Raw genomic sequence first — 19,455 nt, 5'->3', positions numbered from 1 at the left:
ACAACTTGGCAGGAACATATAATCCCCAAGACTTGGAGAGAAGCATCAGGTCTCATATATATTATCTCTTTTAATCCCTACAACCATCCTGTGAGGTTACACCTACAAGGTCCAGAATTTCTGGAACATATCATTTTGCTCTTTAAAAAAAAAAAAAAAAAGCTACTTGATAAACATATAATAACCTGGGACTTCATTTTGTATCTCCATATGTTTCATATTAATAAATTCATAAATTAGAAAAGGTCCTTGGTTACCATGTCTTTGTTTGGAAAACATGGTCAGAGTACATCTCCAGTATCACACAAAGGTCAAAACTTTAATTATTTAACACATATGACAGTTGGTTATACAAGGGTCTAACAACTATGCTCAAAAGCTGGTTACTGATTGGTAAAAATAATCTCCTATTGAATCCTGGGGATAATAGGTAACCAGCACTTTAATTGCTCTTCAAATCACCCCGCAGATTATGCTTTTGATATCCTGGCCAAAAGCACAGCAAAATCACACTTTTATGAACTCAGTAGTGATTGAGGGCATTCACTGAAAAAATCATTTTCTGGTAAAATTGAAGTTGCCATTTCCCCTAAAAATTATGTAGAATAATAACATACAAAAAACCTATTTTGTTATGTTAATGATGAGACTAAACATGCTGGCATCCTTCTTGTGTCTACTTGTAAATTAAATAGAACATTTCAAATGAGCTTTCATGGTTCCCTAATGCCTCAGGATAAAGACAAAATTACTTGTCAAACACACAAAATGCATGATTTGACCCCAAAATGCTAGGGTTAAAAGAACAGCCTCTAATACAAAATCAGTCTATGTGAAGAACCCTTCAGCAATTCTTGCCTCCAAGTTCTTTGGCCTTCTCGTCACCAATAATCTTTCCCTCTATTTCAGATACCCATTTTTATGAACATGATCAATATCTAGAGGTAGTACAGTAGAGATCTGAACTATCTGTTTCCAAATCTGAGCTTCAAAACCTACTCACTTCATGACTCTGGACAAGTCACAACTTCACTCTGTCTTGGATTTTCTTATATAAAACGATGAAGCACATTTTCAGGTGATGACAAGAAAGTATTAGCAAACATGTGTAAGGCCCTTACTGTGTATCAAACACTGTTGGGTGTCTCTGGACCACAGGCCAATGCTCCAACCGCTGAGCCAAGCCAGCCAGGGCTTATATAAAACTTAGGTGTAATGTCCTAATATGTGCAAAAAGCTTCAAACAGTGTTTGATACACAGTAAGGGCTTTACACATGTTTGCTAATACTTTCTTGTCATCACCTGAAAATGTGCTTCATCGTTGACATTCAAAATACCTTTCCAACACTGATGACAACCTCCTATCCTTCTAGAAATCTCAGGCCTTCACTCTCCCTATTTCTGATCTTCAACACTGAGACCTCTATTCCCTTGATTCTTCCACTTTTCCTCAGTCTACCAATCCCCTCACTTCCTTCCCCTCTTTTTCAGTTTGGTCTAAATGGCAGATAATAAACAACTAACAACAGCCTCAGCATGTTTGGACCCTGTTCATTTTCTGCAGTTCCCTAAAAATGCCAATGCTCAAAGGAGCACATACTTAGTCTTTTCTAACTCTGCATACTGGCGCTGAAGCAGTGTTGTGGGGTGTGAAGCCTCATCAGGGATGGTACCACCCTAGATTTAGGGTGTACATTTTCCTGTAACAACAATACATATCCTTCATCAGCTCCCTCTCCATTCCCTTACATAGACTGTTCTAAACCTTCTCTTACTTTCCTCATGCCTCCAGCCCTACACCCATTTCCCCTTACTCTCAGCAGATAAAATAAACGTACATTCTCCTTGAGAAAACAGTGCCGCAATCATAATCTTCCTTAATTTTCACAGACACTGCTTCCTCATGCCCCCAGCTGGCGAGCTCATATGGCTCCATTCCTATTTCCCTCTCCTCCTTCTATAAGAGGCCATCCAAAGCCAACCTTTGCTCAAGGAACCTGGAGGCCATCTGCTCAATTGTCCTCATCAAAAACATGATAACAAAAAATCCTGTGCAAACACCTCCGTCGATTGATTATTCTCTCAATCAGATCTTGTTTTTTCAATTACAGTTGATATACCATATTATATTAGTTTTACATGTTCAGCATAGTGATTAGACATTTACATACTTTATGAAGTGATCTCCCTGATAAATCTAGGACCCACTGGGCACCATACATAGTTATTACAGTATTATTGACTCTATTCCCTATGCTATACTTTACATCCCCCTGACTACTCTATCACTTCCAATTTGTATTTCTCAATTCCTCACCTTTTTCACCCAGCTCCCCAAACCATCCTCCCACCAGGAAACCACCAGTTTGTTCTCTGTATCTAAGAGTCTGTTTCTGTTTTCTTTGTGCATGTATTTTGTTCTTTAGATTCCACATACAAGTGAAATCATATGGTGTTTGTCTTTCTCTGACTTACTTCACTTAGCATAATACCTTCTAGATACATCTATGCTGTTGCAAATGTAACATTTTTTATGGCCAACTAATATTCTATTGTATATATGTACCATATCTTCCTTATCCATTCATCTACCAATGGGTGCTTAGGTTACTTCCATATCTTGATTACTGTAAGTAATGTAGCAATGAACATAGGGATGCATGTATCTTTTTTTTTATTATTATTATTGTTATTATTGTTATTATTATTATTATTATTATTATTTTTATCCTCACCCGAGGACATTTTTCCATTTTTTGTTCAGGTAGAGTGGGAGGGAGAGAGAGGAACAGAGAGAGAGAGAAACATCGATGTGAAAGGAACACATCGAGTGGCTGCCACCCGCACGACTGACCAGAGCCGGGGACAAACTGCAACCGAGGTACGTGCCCTTAGCGGGAACCGAACCCGGGTCTCTCAGGACCGCAGGCCAACACTCTAACCACTGAGCCAAACCGGCCAGGGCAATGCATGTATCTTTTTAAATGAGTGTTTTCAATTTCCTCAGATAAAGACCCAGAAGTGGAATTCCTGAGTCATATGGTAGTTCTGTTTTTAAATTTTTGAGGAAGCTCCACACTGTTTTGCATACTGACTATACCAATTTCCAATCCCACCGATAGTGCACGAGGGTTACCTTTTTTCCACATCCTCACCAGCACGTGTTTCATTTTGTGATGATAGCCATTCTGAGAGGTGAGAGGACAAGCAAATGGCCAATAAACATATGAAAAGATGCTCAATGTCACTAACCATCAGAGAAACTCAAATTCAAACCACAGTGAGCTATCCTCTTTCACTTGGGTCTTCAAGCTTTTCCCCCACAATAGCTCCGCTCCCCCTGGTTCATCAACATGCACAAGCTTCCCAGCCTTAAAAACATTCTGTCAACTCAATGTCTTTCTAGCCCCTGCCTCTACTTTTTCTTTCCCTTTACAACCAAGTTACTTGGTGCTCATTTCCTCACCTCCCATGAGACATTTTAAAGCAATTTATTGTGACTATTTCAGATAAAGGAGTTAAAAACATGATAACAAAAAATCCTGTGCAAACACCACTTGCTTTAAGATCACTAACCTTCACCAACTACACTAGCTTTCTCCTCACAGAGGCAGCTACTGTTTTCCAGTGGAGTTTGCAGTCACTGAAGATTAAATGGGTGCACAAGAATGATAAACACAGCCCTGGCCAGTTTGGCTCAGCGGTTAGAGCGTCAACCTGCGGTCCAGAGAGACCCGGGTTCGGTTCCCGCTAAGGGCACGTACCTCGGTTGCAGTTTGTCCCCGGCCCTGGTTGGTCGTGCGGGTGGCAGCCACTTGATGTGTCCCTTTCATGTCGATGTTTCTCTCTCTCTCTCTCTCTCCCTCCCACTCTATCTGAACAAAAAATGAAAAAATGTCCTCGGGTGAGGATAAAAAAAAAAATGATAAACACACACTCAAATGGTAACCCAATATGAACAATTTTCTACCCCCATCTCTCAACTGAAATGGACAGCTACTATGAACTAGAATGTACCCCCCAAATTCATATTTTGAAGACTGTGCCCCCAATGTGACTGTACTTGGAGACAGAGCCTTTAAAAGGTGATAAGGGTTAAATGAGGTCATAAATGTGCGGTCTAATCAAATATGACTTGTGTCCTTATAGGGTGAGGAAGAGACACTAGGGAAGCAAGTGAGCACACAGCAAGAAGGCAACCATCTGCAAGTCAAGAAGACAGGCCTCAGGAGAAATTAGTCCTGAGCATTGGCACCTTGATTTTGGACATGCTGCCTTTAGAAGTGTGAGAAAATAAACTTCTAAGGTTTAAGCTGCCCAGTACATGGTGTTTTGTTATTGCATCCCAGCAAACTGATACAACAACCAAAAGTGTGTTAAAAGATACCCAATCTCATTAACAATTTTAAGTAATAAATTAAACATTTATTTGAAAACAATGAAATATAATTATTCAGTTAGGTTTAGAAGGTTTAGAACAGTCGATGTAACATGAACATATTTGCTAATGTTCAAGTTTACTGAGGATGTGAGAAAATAGGCCAAATACTGATGGTGCCAGTATACATCAATAAAACACTTTACTAGCTTTTTATTTTGAAATGATTTTCAGCTTACAAAGAAATTGCAAAACTAGTACAGTGTTTCTGCATAATCTTCATCCAGATTCCTCTAATGTTAACATCTTATAACCACAGTGAAATTATTAAAGCCAAGAGATTAACACGGGCACAATAATATTAGCTAATCTACAGGTTTTGATTGAATTTTATCAGTTTTTAAATCAATGCCCTTTTTTATGCTGTAGGGTACAACCCAGGATCCCATATGACATTAAGTTGTCATGTCACTGTAGTCTCCTCCAGTCTGTGATAGTTCCTCAATATTTCTTTGTCTTTCATGACTTTTGAAGAGTACTGATACTCTTGTAAATAATGGTATCCTTCAGAATAATGATACCCAAGCTGTCCATAATCCCCAGAGCCTGTTATTATGTTACCTACATAACAAAAGAGACTTTACAGATATGATTAAGGTAAAAATTTTGAGATGGGCCCAATATACAAGGGTCCTTAGAAGAGAGAGGCAGGAATTTCAGCAAGATAAGGGAATGTGATAAGAGAAGCAAAGGTGTGTGTGAGAGAAAGAGACAGAGACAGAAACAGATTGGGATTGATTTGAAGGTGGGGAAAGGCCTACACACCAAGAAATGCAGGGGGCTTCTAGACGCTGCAAAGGGGCTAAGAAACAGAGATGCAAGCCTACCAAGCAATTTTATGTCTGACCTCCACACTTGTTAAGATAATACATTTGTTATGTTTTAAGCCAGAAAGTTTGTGGTAATTTGTTACAGCAATGATAGAAATTTAATATAAATTTTGGCAGCCAAAAATTGTATGCTGTTGTAAAAAATACTTGAACATTTTGGAAGTAAAAATGTTTTAAATATTGGAGAAGTGACTTTGTAGTTGGGCAATGAGCAGATGCTGGAAAAATTTGGCGGAGCATGATAGAAACAGCCTACAATGCCTCGAACAAGCTGTTAGTAGAAATGTGGCTGTATGATTCTGCTCGTGAGGGCTCAGAAAAAAGTGAGGATCACAGTAGAGAAAACACATAAACAAATGGAAGTACACAGTATGTAACCTTTAAGATAGGTCTTTTTACTCCAGAGAATGCCCTTGACTTCCATCCAAGTTGTTGTGTATATCAATAATTCATTCTTTTATATTGCTGAGTAGTAATCCGTGGTATGAATTACTGCAATTTGTTTAACCATTCACCCGTTGAAGGACATCTGGTTTGTGTCCAGTTTTTGGCTATTACAAATAAAGCTCCCATGAACACACTTGTAGCAGTTTTGTGTGGACATGTTTTCATTTCTTTGGGATACATGCCCAGGAGTGTAATTGATGGGTTGTATAGTAAATGCATATTTAGTTGTGTTAGTTTGTTTTTTTGTTTTGTTTTGTTTTGTTTTAACTGAAAAATTGTCCCAGAGTAGCTGCAATATTTTATGTTCTTACCAAAGGGTATGAGAGATTTAATTTCTGCGTACCGTGGTCAGCATTTGGTGTTATCACTATTTTTAAGTTTAATTATTCTACTAGGTATATAGTGATACTCATGTGGTCTTAATTAGCATTTCCCTAATGGCTAGTGATCTTGAACATCTCTTCATATGGTTATTTGTCATCCATACATCCTTTTCATGTCTGTGGCTCATTTCCTAATGGGATTGTTTGATTTTTTTCCTGTTGAGTTTTGAGACTTCTTTATATATTCTAGATACGAGTCCTTTTTCAGACACATGGTTTGCAAATCTTTTCTCCAAATTGGTAGCACTTTTTTTCATATTTTTAATAGAGTCATTCACAGAGCAATTTTTTTTTATTTTGATGAAGTCTAATTTATTGATTTATTTCTGTACGACTTCTTCAGTGGGTCCTGAAGATTGTTCTTCTGTTGTCTTCCCAAAGTCTTAGAGTTTTACATTTAAATGTATAATCATATTGAGTTCATTTTTGCATATGATGTGAGGTTTAGGTCAATGTTCACTCTTGTTGCTTGTAGATATGCAATTGCTCTAGTGTCATTTGTTAAAGGCTATCCCTCCTCCCTGGAAATGCTTTTGTACCTTTGTCAAACAAAGGTCTGGCCATACTTAGTGAGGATATCTGTGTCTTCTCTTCCATTGATCTGTGCATATATCTATCTGCCTATCTCACACTGTATTGATTACTGAAGCATTAATGTTAATACACTAAACATTAATACTATTGATGCCTCCCAGTTTATTCTGTTTCAAAATTGCGTTAGCTCTTCTAACTCCTTTCTATTTCCATATACATTTTAGTATAATCTTGTCTCTACAAATCTTGCTGGGATTTTGATATTAATTGCCTTAAACTTAGATATCAGGTTAGAAAGAATTGACATTTTTACTATGACATCTACCATTGTATGAGCACAGAATGTCTCTCAATTTACCTATAATTTCTTCGACTTCTTTCAGCAGCATTCTGTAATTTACAGCATATAAATCCTATAAATGTTTTATTAGACTTATACGTCAGCATGTCATTTGTTTTGAGAGACTGTAAATGGTACTGCATTTTTTATTTCATTTTCCACACATTAACTGCTTGTATATAAAAATAAAATTGATTTTTTCACGTTGGCTCTGTATCCTATAACACTGATAAACTACCTTATTAGTTCAAAGAGTATTTTTATAGATTTTTGGGGATTTTCTACATAGATAGTCATGTCATTGGCAAATAAGGAAAGTTATATTTGTATTTGACCCTTTCTGACCTTTTTTTTTTATTCTACATTCTTTATTGAATGTATTGTGGTGACATTGGTTAATAAAATTATACAGGTTTCACATATACAATTCTACAATACATCAACTGTATATTGTATTGTGTGTTTACCACCCCAAGTCAAGCCTCCTTCCATCACCATTTATCACTGGTTTATCCTATTCTACCTCCCTCCAACCCCCTTTCCCTTTAGTAATCATCGTACTGTTTTCTATGAGGTTTCTTCTCTTAATCCCTTCACCTATTTCACAAATCCCAGCATTTTCTTAATTTCTGAGGAACCTCCATACTGTTTTCCACAGTGGCTGTACCAGTTTACATTCCCACCAGCAGGGAATGAGTGTTCTCTTTCCCTGATAGCTAGTGAAGTTAAACATCTTTTCATATATCTGTTAGCCATTTGTATGTTTTCTTGGGAGAAATGTCTGTTCAGATCATCTGCCTACTTTTTAACTGGATTGTATGTTTGTTTGGTGCTGAGTTATATGAGTTATTTATATATTTTGGATATTAACCTCTTGTCAGAGCTGGTGTTTGCAAATATCTTCTCCCATTTGGTTGATTGCCTTTTTGTTTTGTTGGTGGTTTCTTTTGCTACCCAGAAGCTTTTTAGTTTGATAGAGTCCCATTTGTTTATTTTTGCCTTTACTTCTTTTGCTTTTGGGGTCACATTCATAAAATGTTCTCTATGCCCAAGATCCATAAGTTTAGTACCTATGTTTTCTTCTATGTAATTTTTTGTTTCAGAATTTATATTTAGGTCTTTGATTTATTTTGAGTTAATATTTGTATATGGTTTCACTTACATGTGGAATCTAAATAAATAAATAAATAAATAAATGAACAAAACGGAAACAAACTCATAGACACAGAGAACAAAATGATCATAAGGGAGGACTTGTGAGGCTGGGTGGAAAAGGTAAAGGTATTAGGAAGTACATGCCCAGCCGGTGTGGCTCAGTGGTTGGGCATCAACCCATGCACCATGAGGTCGCCGGTTTGATTCCCAGTCAGGGCACATGCCCAGGTTGTGGGCCAAATCCCCAGTGGGGGCATGCAGGAGGCGGCCAATCGATGTTCGTTCTCATCGATATTTCTATCTCTCTCTCCCCCTTCCTCTCTCTCTAAAAAAAAATCAGTGAAGACAAAAACATTTTTTTAAAAAAGGTATTAGGTAGCACAAATTGGCAGTTACAAAATAGTTATAGGGATGTAATATACAGCATAGGGAATATAGTCATCAATATTGTAATAACTATGTATGGTGTTGGGGGGTACTAGACTTATCAGGGGATTACTTTGTAAGTTATATAAATTAGTCTAACCACTATGCTGTATACCTGAAATTAATATAATATTGAATGTCAACTGTAACTGAAAAGTAAAAAATAAACAAAATTGCAAAACCACTTCCCTTCTCTGCTTTTTTTCTTAAAGCTCATTGACATATATGCCACTAATTTTAAATACATACAGTTCTTCTACTTTCTTTAGAACATAAACTCACTAGGGCTATATCTCCAGTGCTTAAAACAGTACTTGGCAAACAGTAATTATTTAACACATATTTGTAGAATGAATCAAGCAATTAATCAATAAATGATATCTGGACTTTAGACCATGGGTCAGGAAATTACAGCCCATGGACCTCCTGCCTATTTGAAAAAATAACTTTATTAAAATATGCATTTGTTTATATGTTGTCTATGGCTGCTTACCCAATGAAAGGTGCATGTGAGTAGTGTGACAGAGTTCTGTGACCTTCAAAGCCTAAAATATTTACTATATGGTTCTGTAAGAAAAGGTTTGCCAATCCCTGGCTTAGATTCAGTCAACTGCTTCATAGATTTTGCTTTCTAGATATAGTTCAGGAATCTCTAATCCAACTTACCTCAAGTTGAGCTTTTCTGTATCTCCCTAAAACTTTCCCATTCTATATTTACTATGTGTATGAAAGACTGGATACATGGATGCACCCCTCCCAAAAATAAATAAATAAATAAATAAATAAATAAATAAATAAATAAATAAATAAAAACTTACATTTCCTTGACTCTCTTATAGCTAGATGGGACCATGAGATTAAATTCTGACAAATAATAAAGTGATGAGAGGAATATGTATGACTTTCAGGTCAACACCTTAAAAGAAAGGGCTGTGTCCTCTACTTCCCTTTATTTCATCCTTCTCAGTTGACATAATATAGAGGATATTTGGTTGTGTGCATGAAGCAGTACCTTAGGGCTGGCAGAGCAATAAGAAGGAAGGAACCTGGGTTTGTGCCCCTGTCAAGTCACCATACCAGCCCTGGACCACCTTGCTGGACTATTCCACAACAAAGTGATAAATGTCTCTTGTGTTGGAGCCACAGTGTCTATATTTAGAGTCCTCGAAGCCTAAACTATACCCAACCTAATACATCTAGTAAGTGGTAGACCTTAGGTTTAAACTGTAGATACTACCTGGATTCTATCATCAGTCTCACTCCTTTAAAGAAAAAGTTTTGATTGAATTATGCTCTGTTCGGATGGCATTGCTGCCGCAAAGTCTAGAATCAAATGTAGGAACATCTGATGCAAGTGCACAAGACTTGTCAATAAATCATTTTTGTCTCGCCTCATTTCCTGGGCTCATTTTCTGTCTCTATCCTCATTTATACTTTTTCACTTGTCTTAATTAGAATGTATATAACCTCACATTTTACATATCATATAAAATATACCACCTTAAGTTATTTCAGAATGATATGGGTTTAATTAAGTACAGGTATTGCTTTCTTTATGGTATTGTTGTACATACAACATTTTTATAGCTATCGTTTTCCTTTGTTTACAGGTCTTTCACCATATTACACTGCTTACTCTTTATAGTTATAGACAGTGATATTTTTATCCTTCTATACTGTCTAGCATGGTGCCTGATAATAAAATAGTTACATAATCAAGCAATATGTGCTGAATAAATGAATTTCACAGGGGCAGAAATGCTATTAAATGTCATTGTGCCATAATGGAATGTCCTTCCATTATCAACTTGACCCAGGAAGGGAGACACAACTCTAAAAGGTGGCTATGGAAAAGTGTTACATGTTTGGAGGAGTAATGGTGAGAACAGGAAATACATACCTTGACAAAGTGCTCAATTAGGATTTCTACCACAATGTTCTGGAATTTGATGTTCATCATGGCAGCCACAGTATCTTCCTGAGCTCTCATCAGCGTGGGACCAAAGATCACCCCCATGTTGGAGGGGGTCATAAAATTCTCTTTGCTGTGCTCACACACACTGCCAAAAGAGAAAGAAAATTATTAACAAGATTTTCTCCAAGACCCCCATATAACCAAGAGTGTTAGCTGATACAGAGGGTAAGTGAAAATAAAACGTAGAAGAAAAGGAGAGGCCTAAATTGGGAAGATAACATTACAAAGGAAACAACTAGCAAAGAATACAAGACAGTATTTAATTAGGGGCCAAAGAGAGACCTAGCTAACTTAGTAGCACTGTAGAAGCTAAGAGAAGTGGGTGGGGGCTATAGTTAGAAAATATTTGGAAAGAAAGGAGGAAAGCAATATGGATCACAGGCAAGAGGTACGGTATATATAAAGCAGAAAAAAAAAATACATAGAGAAAGTGTCTAGCAATCTCACCAATTAGGAATCCAGTCCCTTACCCACCCCAAGTTAGAGAAGCAGAAAACTCGAAGAACTGGAAGAGATCCTGAAGATTAGCCCTTTATCACTATCTTAATTTTACAGAGGAAAAGAAAAAAAAAAAAAGGTCCAAAGAAAAAACAAATATTTGCCTGAAGTTACAAACCGCCTAATTACAGTAGGGCCTTTCATAGCAAATTTTCTGATCCCTAGTCACCTCCTTGGTTAAATTCCCTTTACTGGTGTCCTGCTTTTCATAGTACAGGACAAACTCATGTGACGGTAGCCATTAAGGCCTTTAGTAACTTGACAACTATTTCTAATCTCAATGCACAGTTTGGGCTCTGAAGCTGATGGGGTGACTTATTAGCTGTGCATAGTGACTGTTAGTGACCTAAACGCTCTGGGATTTAGCTTTTCCACTAGCAAAAATAGTATCCACCTCAGAGGGTTATTGAATGGTATTAAATGGCTTTACATGATATCCTGGAAACAATCCATTAGAAGTATCTGCTCTTATTATTACGATCGCAGGAGTCTCCATCTAGGCACTGCTGACCACGGACACTTGACATGCGACACCTCTTAGGTCAGAGTTTCTGGCTAAACCATGTTGTTTCAGACTTCCATTTCTCTGCTCATGCATTCCCTCTGCTTAGAATGTTGCCCTCTTCTTAGACCTAAAGAATGTATATTTATCCTGAGATTCACTTTACCTGATATCTCCTGCAGGGCCATCCTAGCCCACTGTCCTCACCTTGATCGACAGACACCACTGGCAAGCAGAGAATATTGTAATTTTCTGCTTATTACCTGCCTCTCCTACTAGGTGATCAACAACTTCCAAATGTGTGCACCTTGCACAGAGCATGTACCAAATAATTATTTTTAATGGAACTCAGTGCCTCTATTGAACTTTCAAAAAGTACTAGAGGCACCCAAGTAAAAGATGTGCTGCCCTTTGGTCAAAATAGCTGTGGGGGTAGGGATGTGGGGAGACAAGAGAGCCCATGACAGACCCTAATTTTAAAAATCCATCCAGATCAAGAGAGATCTAATATGGTGTGGAGTAGGTAGAAGTTGCACCAACCACCTCCCATGACTACATCAACATTACAACTAAATTACAGAACAATCAACCTGGATAACCATCTGAGACTACCCGAACAGAAGTCATATAATTAAGTATATATAGAAGATGTCACAAAGACACTGGTAGGAGGGGTGGAGAAGAAAAATGGACTGGCCCCTCATCCACGTGGGGCAGTTGAGAATCTCAAGTATCTCAGCTGCAGAGGTCCCCCCTGAGGAGTGAGGAGTCTCAACCCTACCCCTTGCTCCCCAGCCTGGAGTCCCAGTCCTGGGAAAAGGAGCCCACATAACATCTGCCTGTGAAAATCAGCAGGGATTACATCTGCCCAGGTGAGACAAAAGGCTCCTAGAAACCTTGGGCATCCACTGACAGGGAGAGTGTAGAAAATCACACTCACCATGGGTCTGGTGAAGGGATAATGCCTGGGAGGGTGCTAGCATCATATAGGGTGAAACTGAGTTGTGTGGCTTCAAGAAGAGGGCTGGAGTGACAGCTGCCAAAGTCCATGTGTTGAGTCTCCTACATCGCCCATGGATGACATCTTTTCTGGGCTGACCACTGCTCCACAGGGCATGAGCTGGGGGAGCTACACTAGCCCCACCCTGATGACTCCCAGAGGCTCCACCCTTTCCAAGTCACACGTGGCTGTGGGCTCTGTCAATGGCAGCCACCCTGGGCTTGTGCTGTGGTCTTTCTTAAAAACCTCTCGTGGAATTATGGGCCAGCTCAGGGAATGCCAGAGACAGACAGGAAGAGGCTGAGTTATGTGGCTTTAGGGCAAGGACCATCTTCCTGTGCAGAGCCATATCTTAATATGCTGTAGCCTGCTGAACTCTATGGGCTCCACCCTGATGACTCCCTTAGACCCCGCCCCACCACAGAGGTCCACAGGACCCAAGTGGGTGGTGGCTGGCTTCAGTATACCATGAGAATTGGCTGAGTAACCTCAAACCCAGCACTGATAAAGACCGAATCTGTATTATTAAACTGCTGAACACCAATTGCTTTATGTGGTGACTCACTAAGAACCTACTTCAGCCCTGGCCAGTTTGGCTCAGCGGTTGGAGCGTCGGCCTGCAGTACAGAGAGACCCGGGTTCGGTTCCCGCTAAGGGCACGTACCTCGGTTGCAGTTTGTCCCCGGCCCTGGTTGGTCGTGCGGGTGGCAGTCACTCGATGTGTCCCTTCACATCGATGTTTCTCTCTCTCTTCCTCTCTCTCCCTCCTGCTCTATCTGATCAAAAAATGGAAAAATGTCCTCGGGTGAGGATAAAAAAAAAAAAAAAAAGAACCTACTTCATACAAATTATGTATCACATGAGGCTATATATCAAGGGCTGAGTCTAGTAGGCAGCTAGCAGGTGGATGAAAGACTTGGGGTGCTGTGGGATGTTTTCTGACATGACCCAGGCCTGGTACTGCTGGCTTCCAGCCCTTGGTACATAGCTAGGCCCTCCTACATACATCCAGGACCAGTGCAAGCTGCTAACAACAGTGGTTCCTAAGAGGTAGCCTAGGGGCATTCACAGGCAGGACCTGACATTGACCTGCACTGGACTCCCTCCCAAGAATCTCCAGAATCAACACATCCAGTGGCTGGTTTCAGACCACAACAGAGCATGACCTGATTAGCCTTACACGCAGCATACTCAAAGGGAGGTCTAAGGAGGCACCGGATCAGGCTGTGGGAAATTCTGCTTCCTGGGGTGAGGGCCCACACAGCAGCTTGCGCACTGGGCTCAGGTTCAGTTCTCATAGTCAGCCAGCCTGAGAGTCAACTCCAAAAGACAAGCCAACAGTAATCAAGACTCAACTACAACAGGAGGGCTCACATACCCACACAAGAAACCAGCTCAGGTGATCAGATGGACTGCGCAACTGGGCCCACAGTTTATCTACCACATGAGGCCACCACACCAAGACTGAGAGGCACAACAAATCTATCTAATACATAGAAACAAATACAGAGAGGCAGCCAAAATGGGGAAACAAAAAAACATGCCCCAACCAAAAGAATAGGAGAAATCTCCAGAAAAAAAAAATGAATAAAATGGAGGCAAGCAATTTACAAGATACAGAATTAAAAACAATGTTTATAAGGATACCCAAAAAAATTTAGTGAGAACTTCAACAGAATACACAAGGACATAGAAATGAAGAATACACTATAAGGAATCAATAGATTAGATGAAGCAGAAGATCAAATCAGTGATTTGGCAGACAATGTAGCAGAACATCCAATCAAAGCAGCAAAATGAACAAACAATTTCTTTAAATGAAGATAGTCTAAAGTATTGATTGACATAAAGGGAGACAGTGACAGTAATACAATCATTGTAAAGAATTTTAACACCCCAATGACATCAATAGATAGACTTCCACATAGAAATTCAACAAGAAAACATCAGCCTTAAATGACACATTAGACCAGATGTATTAACTAACATTTTCAGAGCATTTCACCAAAAAGCAGCAGAATATACATTGTTTTCAACTGCACAATGAACGTTTTCCAGGATAGACCACTGTTTGGCCACAAAACAACTCTCAATAAATTTAAGAAGACTAAAATATCAAGCACCTTCTCTGACCATAATATTATGAAACTAGAAATCAATTGCAAGAAAAAAACTGAAAAACACACAAACACATGAAGGCTAAATAACATGTTACTAAGCAATGAATGAGTTAACAATGAGATCAAGGCAGAAATCAAAAGGTATCTTGAAACAAATGAAAATGTAAACACAACAACCCAACGTCTATGGGACACAGCAAAAGCAGTTCTAATCCACTAAGGATTAATATCCAAAATGTATAAAGAACTCATACAACTCAACACTAAAAAACTCCACAAACAATCCAATTTAAAAATTGGCAGAGAACATGCATAGATATTTCTCAAAAGAGGACACACAGATGACCAATAGATATATTTTTAAAATGTTCAATTTCAGTCTGACCAGTGTGGCTCAGTGTATTGTGCGTCATCCCATGGACTGAGGCCCTGGTTCAAGTCCCAGTCAGGGCACATGCCGGGGTTGCAGGCTCGACCCCCAGTAGGGGGCGTGTAGGAGGCAGCTGATGAATGTTTCTCTCTCCCATCAATGTTTCTATCTCTCCCTTCCTCTCTCTCTCTCTAAAAAATCAATAAAAAACATATTTTTGAAAAGAAAATGGGCTGGAAATGGGAACAGATTATAAAGGCATCAATACACATTCATACAGGTTGCAGAAGCGGTGGTTGGCAGGAAGGATAATTATGTGACTTTTAAAAGCATGTGGATTTTCTTCTGTGTAAATTTCCCTATTGGAATTAAGCCTATTTTTTATTTGCATTTTCCCTACAACTTTTTATTTTAAAGGTTTTCAAAGATACAAAACATTTGAAAGAATGGTATTATGAACAATCATACTGTCTATACCTGGATTCAAGAAAGAACATTTTACCACTAATTAACATTTTGCTCTCTCTCTCTCCATATTTTTCTGAACTCTTTTAAAGTAAATTGCTTCAACCTTAAATACCTCAGCATTCAGCTGCAAAGGACACACATGCTGGCCTATAAAACCCCAGTAACGTTTTCATACCCGTGAAAACTTACAACAGTCCCATATCATCTAATATCCACTCCACATACAAATTTTCTGAAATGTGCAAAAAATTCTCTTATAGTTGGGTTTTTCAAATCTATATCCAGTCAAAGTTTACTGACTGCATTTGTTTCTGTTTCTTTCGTCTCTTAATACAGAACATTGCTCCTACATTTTAATTCCAGGACATTGACTTTTTTTCTTATTTTTTACATTTTACATTTATTTCTGTTATAGTTGACATATAATTTTATATTATCAGGTGTACAACATAGTGATTAGACATTTATATACCTAATAAAATGATCACCCTAATAAGTTTAATAACCACATGTCACATAATTATTATGATATCCTTTATTTGAAAAATGGGGGCACTAATTATACTTAGTTCTAAGGGTTGTTTGGATTAAATGAGATCATAATATAAAGTATCTACCACAATACCTACTCTATATTAATAGCAGCTTGATATCAGAAAACCATCATTATTATTTTAAGTTCAAGGGCAGCCATGTTTTCTTATTTATAATTTATTTCCCTCTATCACCAAGCTAATGATGTACAAATTGTAGACACTCGACACTGACTTTTTTTTAAATTAATTTATTTTTGTTAGAGATGTTTCTCCTTTTTCCCCCCACTGATTCCCCCCTTCCTCTCCCTCCCCGCCCAGTCCCCAGCTTTGTTGTCCATGTCCATTGTTCATGCATACATGCATATAAATTCTGTGGTTTATCTCTACCCCACCACCTCCTGTTCTAGTGATTGTCAGACTGTACCCACTTCCACGTCTCTGGGACTACACTATTCCTCAGACTGTTATGTTCATTATATTCCACAAATAAGTGAGATCATATGATACTTGTCTTTCTCTGTTTGGCTCGTTTCGCTTAGGATAATATACTTTCCAGGTCCATCCATGTCGTCTCAAAGGATAAGAGATCTTTCTTTCTTACAGCTGCATAGTACTCCATTGTGTACCACAGCTTTTTTATCCATTTGTCAACTGATGGGCATTTGGACTGTTTCCAGATTTTAGCTATTATAAATAGTGCTGCTACGAACATAAGGGTACATATATTCTTTCTAATTAGTGTTTCAGGCTTCTTAGGGTATATTCCTAGAAGTGGGATCACTGGGTCAAATGGCAGTTCAATTTTTAATTTTTTGAGGTAACACCATATTGTTTTCCATAGTGGCTGCACCAGTCTGCATTCCCACCAGCAGTGTACTAGAGTCCCCTTTTCTCCACGAGGGCCAACACTTGTTTGATGATTTGTTGATAGCGGCCATTCTGACAGGTATGAGGTGATATTTCATTGTTGTTTTAATTTGCATCTCTCTGATGATTAGTGATGTTGAGTATGTCTTCATATGTCTCTTAGCCATTTGTATGTCCTGTTTGGAGAGGTGTCTATTTAGTTCCTCTGCCCATTTTTTAATTGGGTTCTTTGTCTTCTTTTTGTTGAGTTGTGTGAGCACTCTATATATATTGGAAATTAACCCCTTATCTGATATATCATTGGCAATGATGCTCTCCCATACAGTGGGTTGCCTTTCCATTTTGATGATTGTATCTTTTGCTGTGCAGAAGCTTTTGAGTTTGGTGTAGTCCCATGTGTTCATTTTCTCCTTTGTTTCTGTTGCCGTAGGTGATGTATCAGTGAAAATTCTGCTGCATATGATGTCTGAAATTTTGTTGCCTACATTTTCTTGTAGGATTTTTATGGATGCATGAGTCACATTTAAGTTTTTTACCCATTTGGAGTTTATTCTTGTGTATAGTGTAAGTTGATGTTCTGGTTTCATTTTTTTGCATGTAGCTGTCCAATTTTCCCAACACCATTTATTAAAGAGGCTGTCTTTACTCCAGTGTATGCTCTTGCCACCTTTGTCAAATATTAATTGAGCATATTGCCTTGGGTCCATTTCTGGGTTCTCTGTTCTGTTTCACTGGTCTATATGCCTGTGACACTGGCTTTTTTGAGAAGTCCAAACCAGTGTCTTATAGAATATCAAACATTCTGTATGTTTCTATGCCCTGTATTTCCTGTGAACTGGAAAGGTTAATTTGATTCAGCTTTAACATTTTTGGCAAAAATATTTCAGTTTATGTTGTGTCTTCTCACTGTATCCCATTAAGGGAGGCACATCAGGTCATTTTGCACCATTATTAGCGATGCTGACATTTTTTGTTTCAAATGTTATTCCCAGGCTTCTTCAGCTTAATTATCTGCAGAGAATGATTTGTGTATAAGCAGAAACTGAAAAGAGCTGCAGTGTCCAAGAAGCTGGGCTTAAAAATATTAGAGATCTAGACTTGATCAGATCCATGAACAAAAGCTGCAAAAGCAGTCACTCTAAAATAGCAGCTCCCAGTAGCTTCAAGTGAATCTTCTTCAGCAGTTGACTGAATCCAGTTTGCTTCATTCTTGGAAGCCTCATCGGAATTCTCCCCAAGTGTTGGAACTTCATCCTCATCCTCCTCTCTGGTAGCAAGTGGTGCTTTTCCATCCAGAGTGTTTGGGCAGAGCTTTGCCCAACTCCTCAAAATGGTCAGACTGCCCCAGGCTGGTCTGAGATGCTGGGCAGCACTCTGTCAGCTGCTTTGTCTTGGCCCGGCCCGGCCGGCCCCCCGTGATGGTGAAAGTGTTCGCTGCCAGAGATGCCTGGACTTTAGGGTTGTTAAAGGGGAACACTGTTCCAGTTTGTGAACATATTAACCTCTTCAATACCAGGGATAGTGTTTACCCCTAACTTCTTTAAGGAGAACTGAAGTTTTAATCATCTGCTGTAGCTGTTCTGTGAACTCCCTTCTTCTTTCTAGGAGCAGTTCCTTTCCCACCAATGCACACCTGTACCTGGTTTAGGAGAGTTTCTTCCATCTTGTTGGAGAGGGAATGGGGCAGCGAGGGGGGCTAGGGTTGGCGCTCAGGGGGTCTTGGGCAGAGCAGCTGAGAAAAAGCTCACATACTCAGGGACCGAGGACCGCAGCTCAGCAATGCTGTTTGCCAGATAGTTTCACTCTAAAGATGTACTTTCCATTTGTAATTAGTAAGGAATCCGTGGGTAATACATTAAAGCTATGTGACCAGCTTGTTCCTGAACAATCTTTTACCCAATGGTTCTGACCCATGTCTGAAAGAGCTAGGGCACTGAGGTTGCAAAGCAATCATTTTTCTAATTCCATCATTCCTCCTGCATCTATTAGCTAGCATTCTTCTTTAATAAAGAGCTTTCTTTAGTCTACCTACTTCCCATAAATTTTCATGTATTCAAAGTATTATAATCAAGAACAATATTTATTATATTTGATGTTCAGGTTGCCCCCAGATGCAATCAGTCCCAGGCTTTTCAAGCAGGTCCCTGTGTCCTTGTGCTATGACTCACTTATTAGGGCTTGAGCTGTTCTTTGCTTATAAAAGTACACTTTATCCAAGGCTCTCCTTGTATTTTCCTTGTCCCAGAACTGCATCAGCCATTTCTCTAAGGTGCCTTGGTACTTTTGAGAAAGGAATGTTATCTGTAAACAAAGATAAGGTATTATATGTACTTATTGCTTTTTCAGGTAGAATCACTTCAAGACTGATTCACAGTTTTTGTTTTGTTTTAAAATCGGGAGTTCGTATTGGCATTCTTAATTCAACAGTATCATTATAGAATTGTTTTCTTTACATCTTGAATTTTGTGTTTTCATCTCTTTTTCTTATACTATATATCTTGGCTTCTGATAAAATTAATGTATTTATTGCTTTTGCTTTATTCTTGTGAGATATATACATAAAAT

General features: G+C 38.7%; 1 protein-coding gene and 1 pseudogene across 1 annotated transcript in view; both read right to left on the bottom strand.

Moving 5' to 3' along the window:
* The window catches only part of OPHN1 (oligophrenin 1), a 293,249-nt gene that overhangs the window by 49,811 nt on the left and 223,983 nt on the right, over positions 1 to 19,455 (bottom strand). Inside the window, exon 19 of the mRNA XM_036271467.1 lies at positions 10,455 to 10,614. Within this exon, the coding sequence (XP_036127360.1) occupies positions 10,455 to 10,614 (160 nt within the window). The remainder of the gene's footprint in view (positions 1 to 10,454; positions 10,615 to 19,455) is intronic.
* Positions 17,983 to 18,553, bottom strand: LOC118635985 (annotated as a pseudogene).

The sequence above is a fragment of the Molossus molossus genome, unplaced genomic scaffold, assembly GCF_014108415.1.
Source record: "Molossus molossus isolate mMolMol1 unplaced genomic scaffold, mMolMol1.p scaffold_m16_p_2, whole genome shotgun sequence".
NCBI classification, from domain to species: domain Eukaryota; kingdom Metazoa; phylum Chordata; class Mammalia; order Chiroptera; family Molossidae; genus Molossus; species Molossus molossus.
This window is presented reverse-complemented; position numbering and strand designations above follow the sequence as displayed.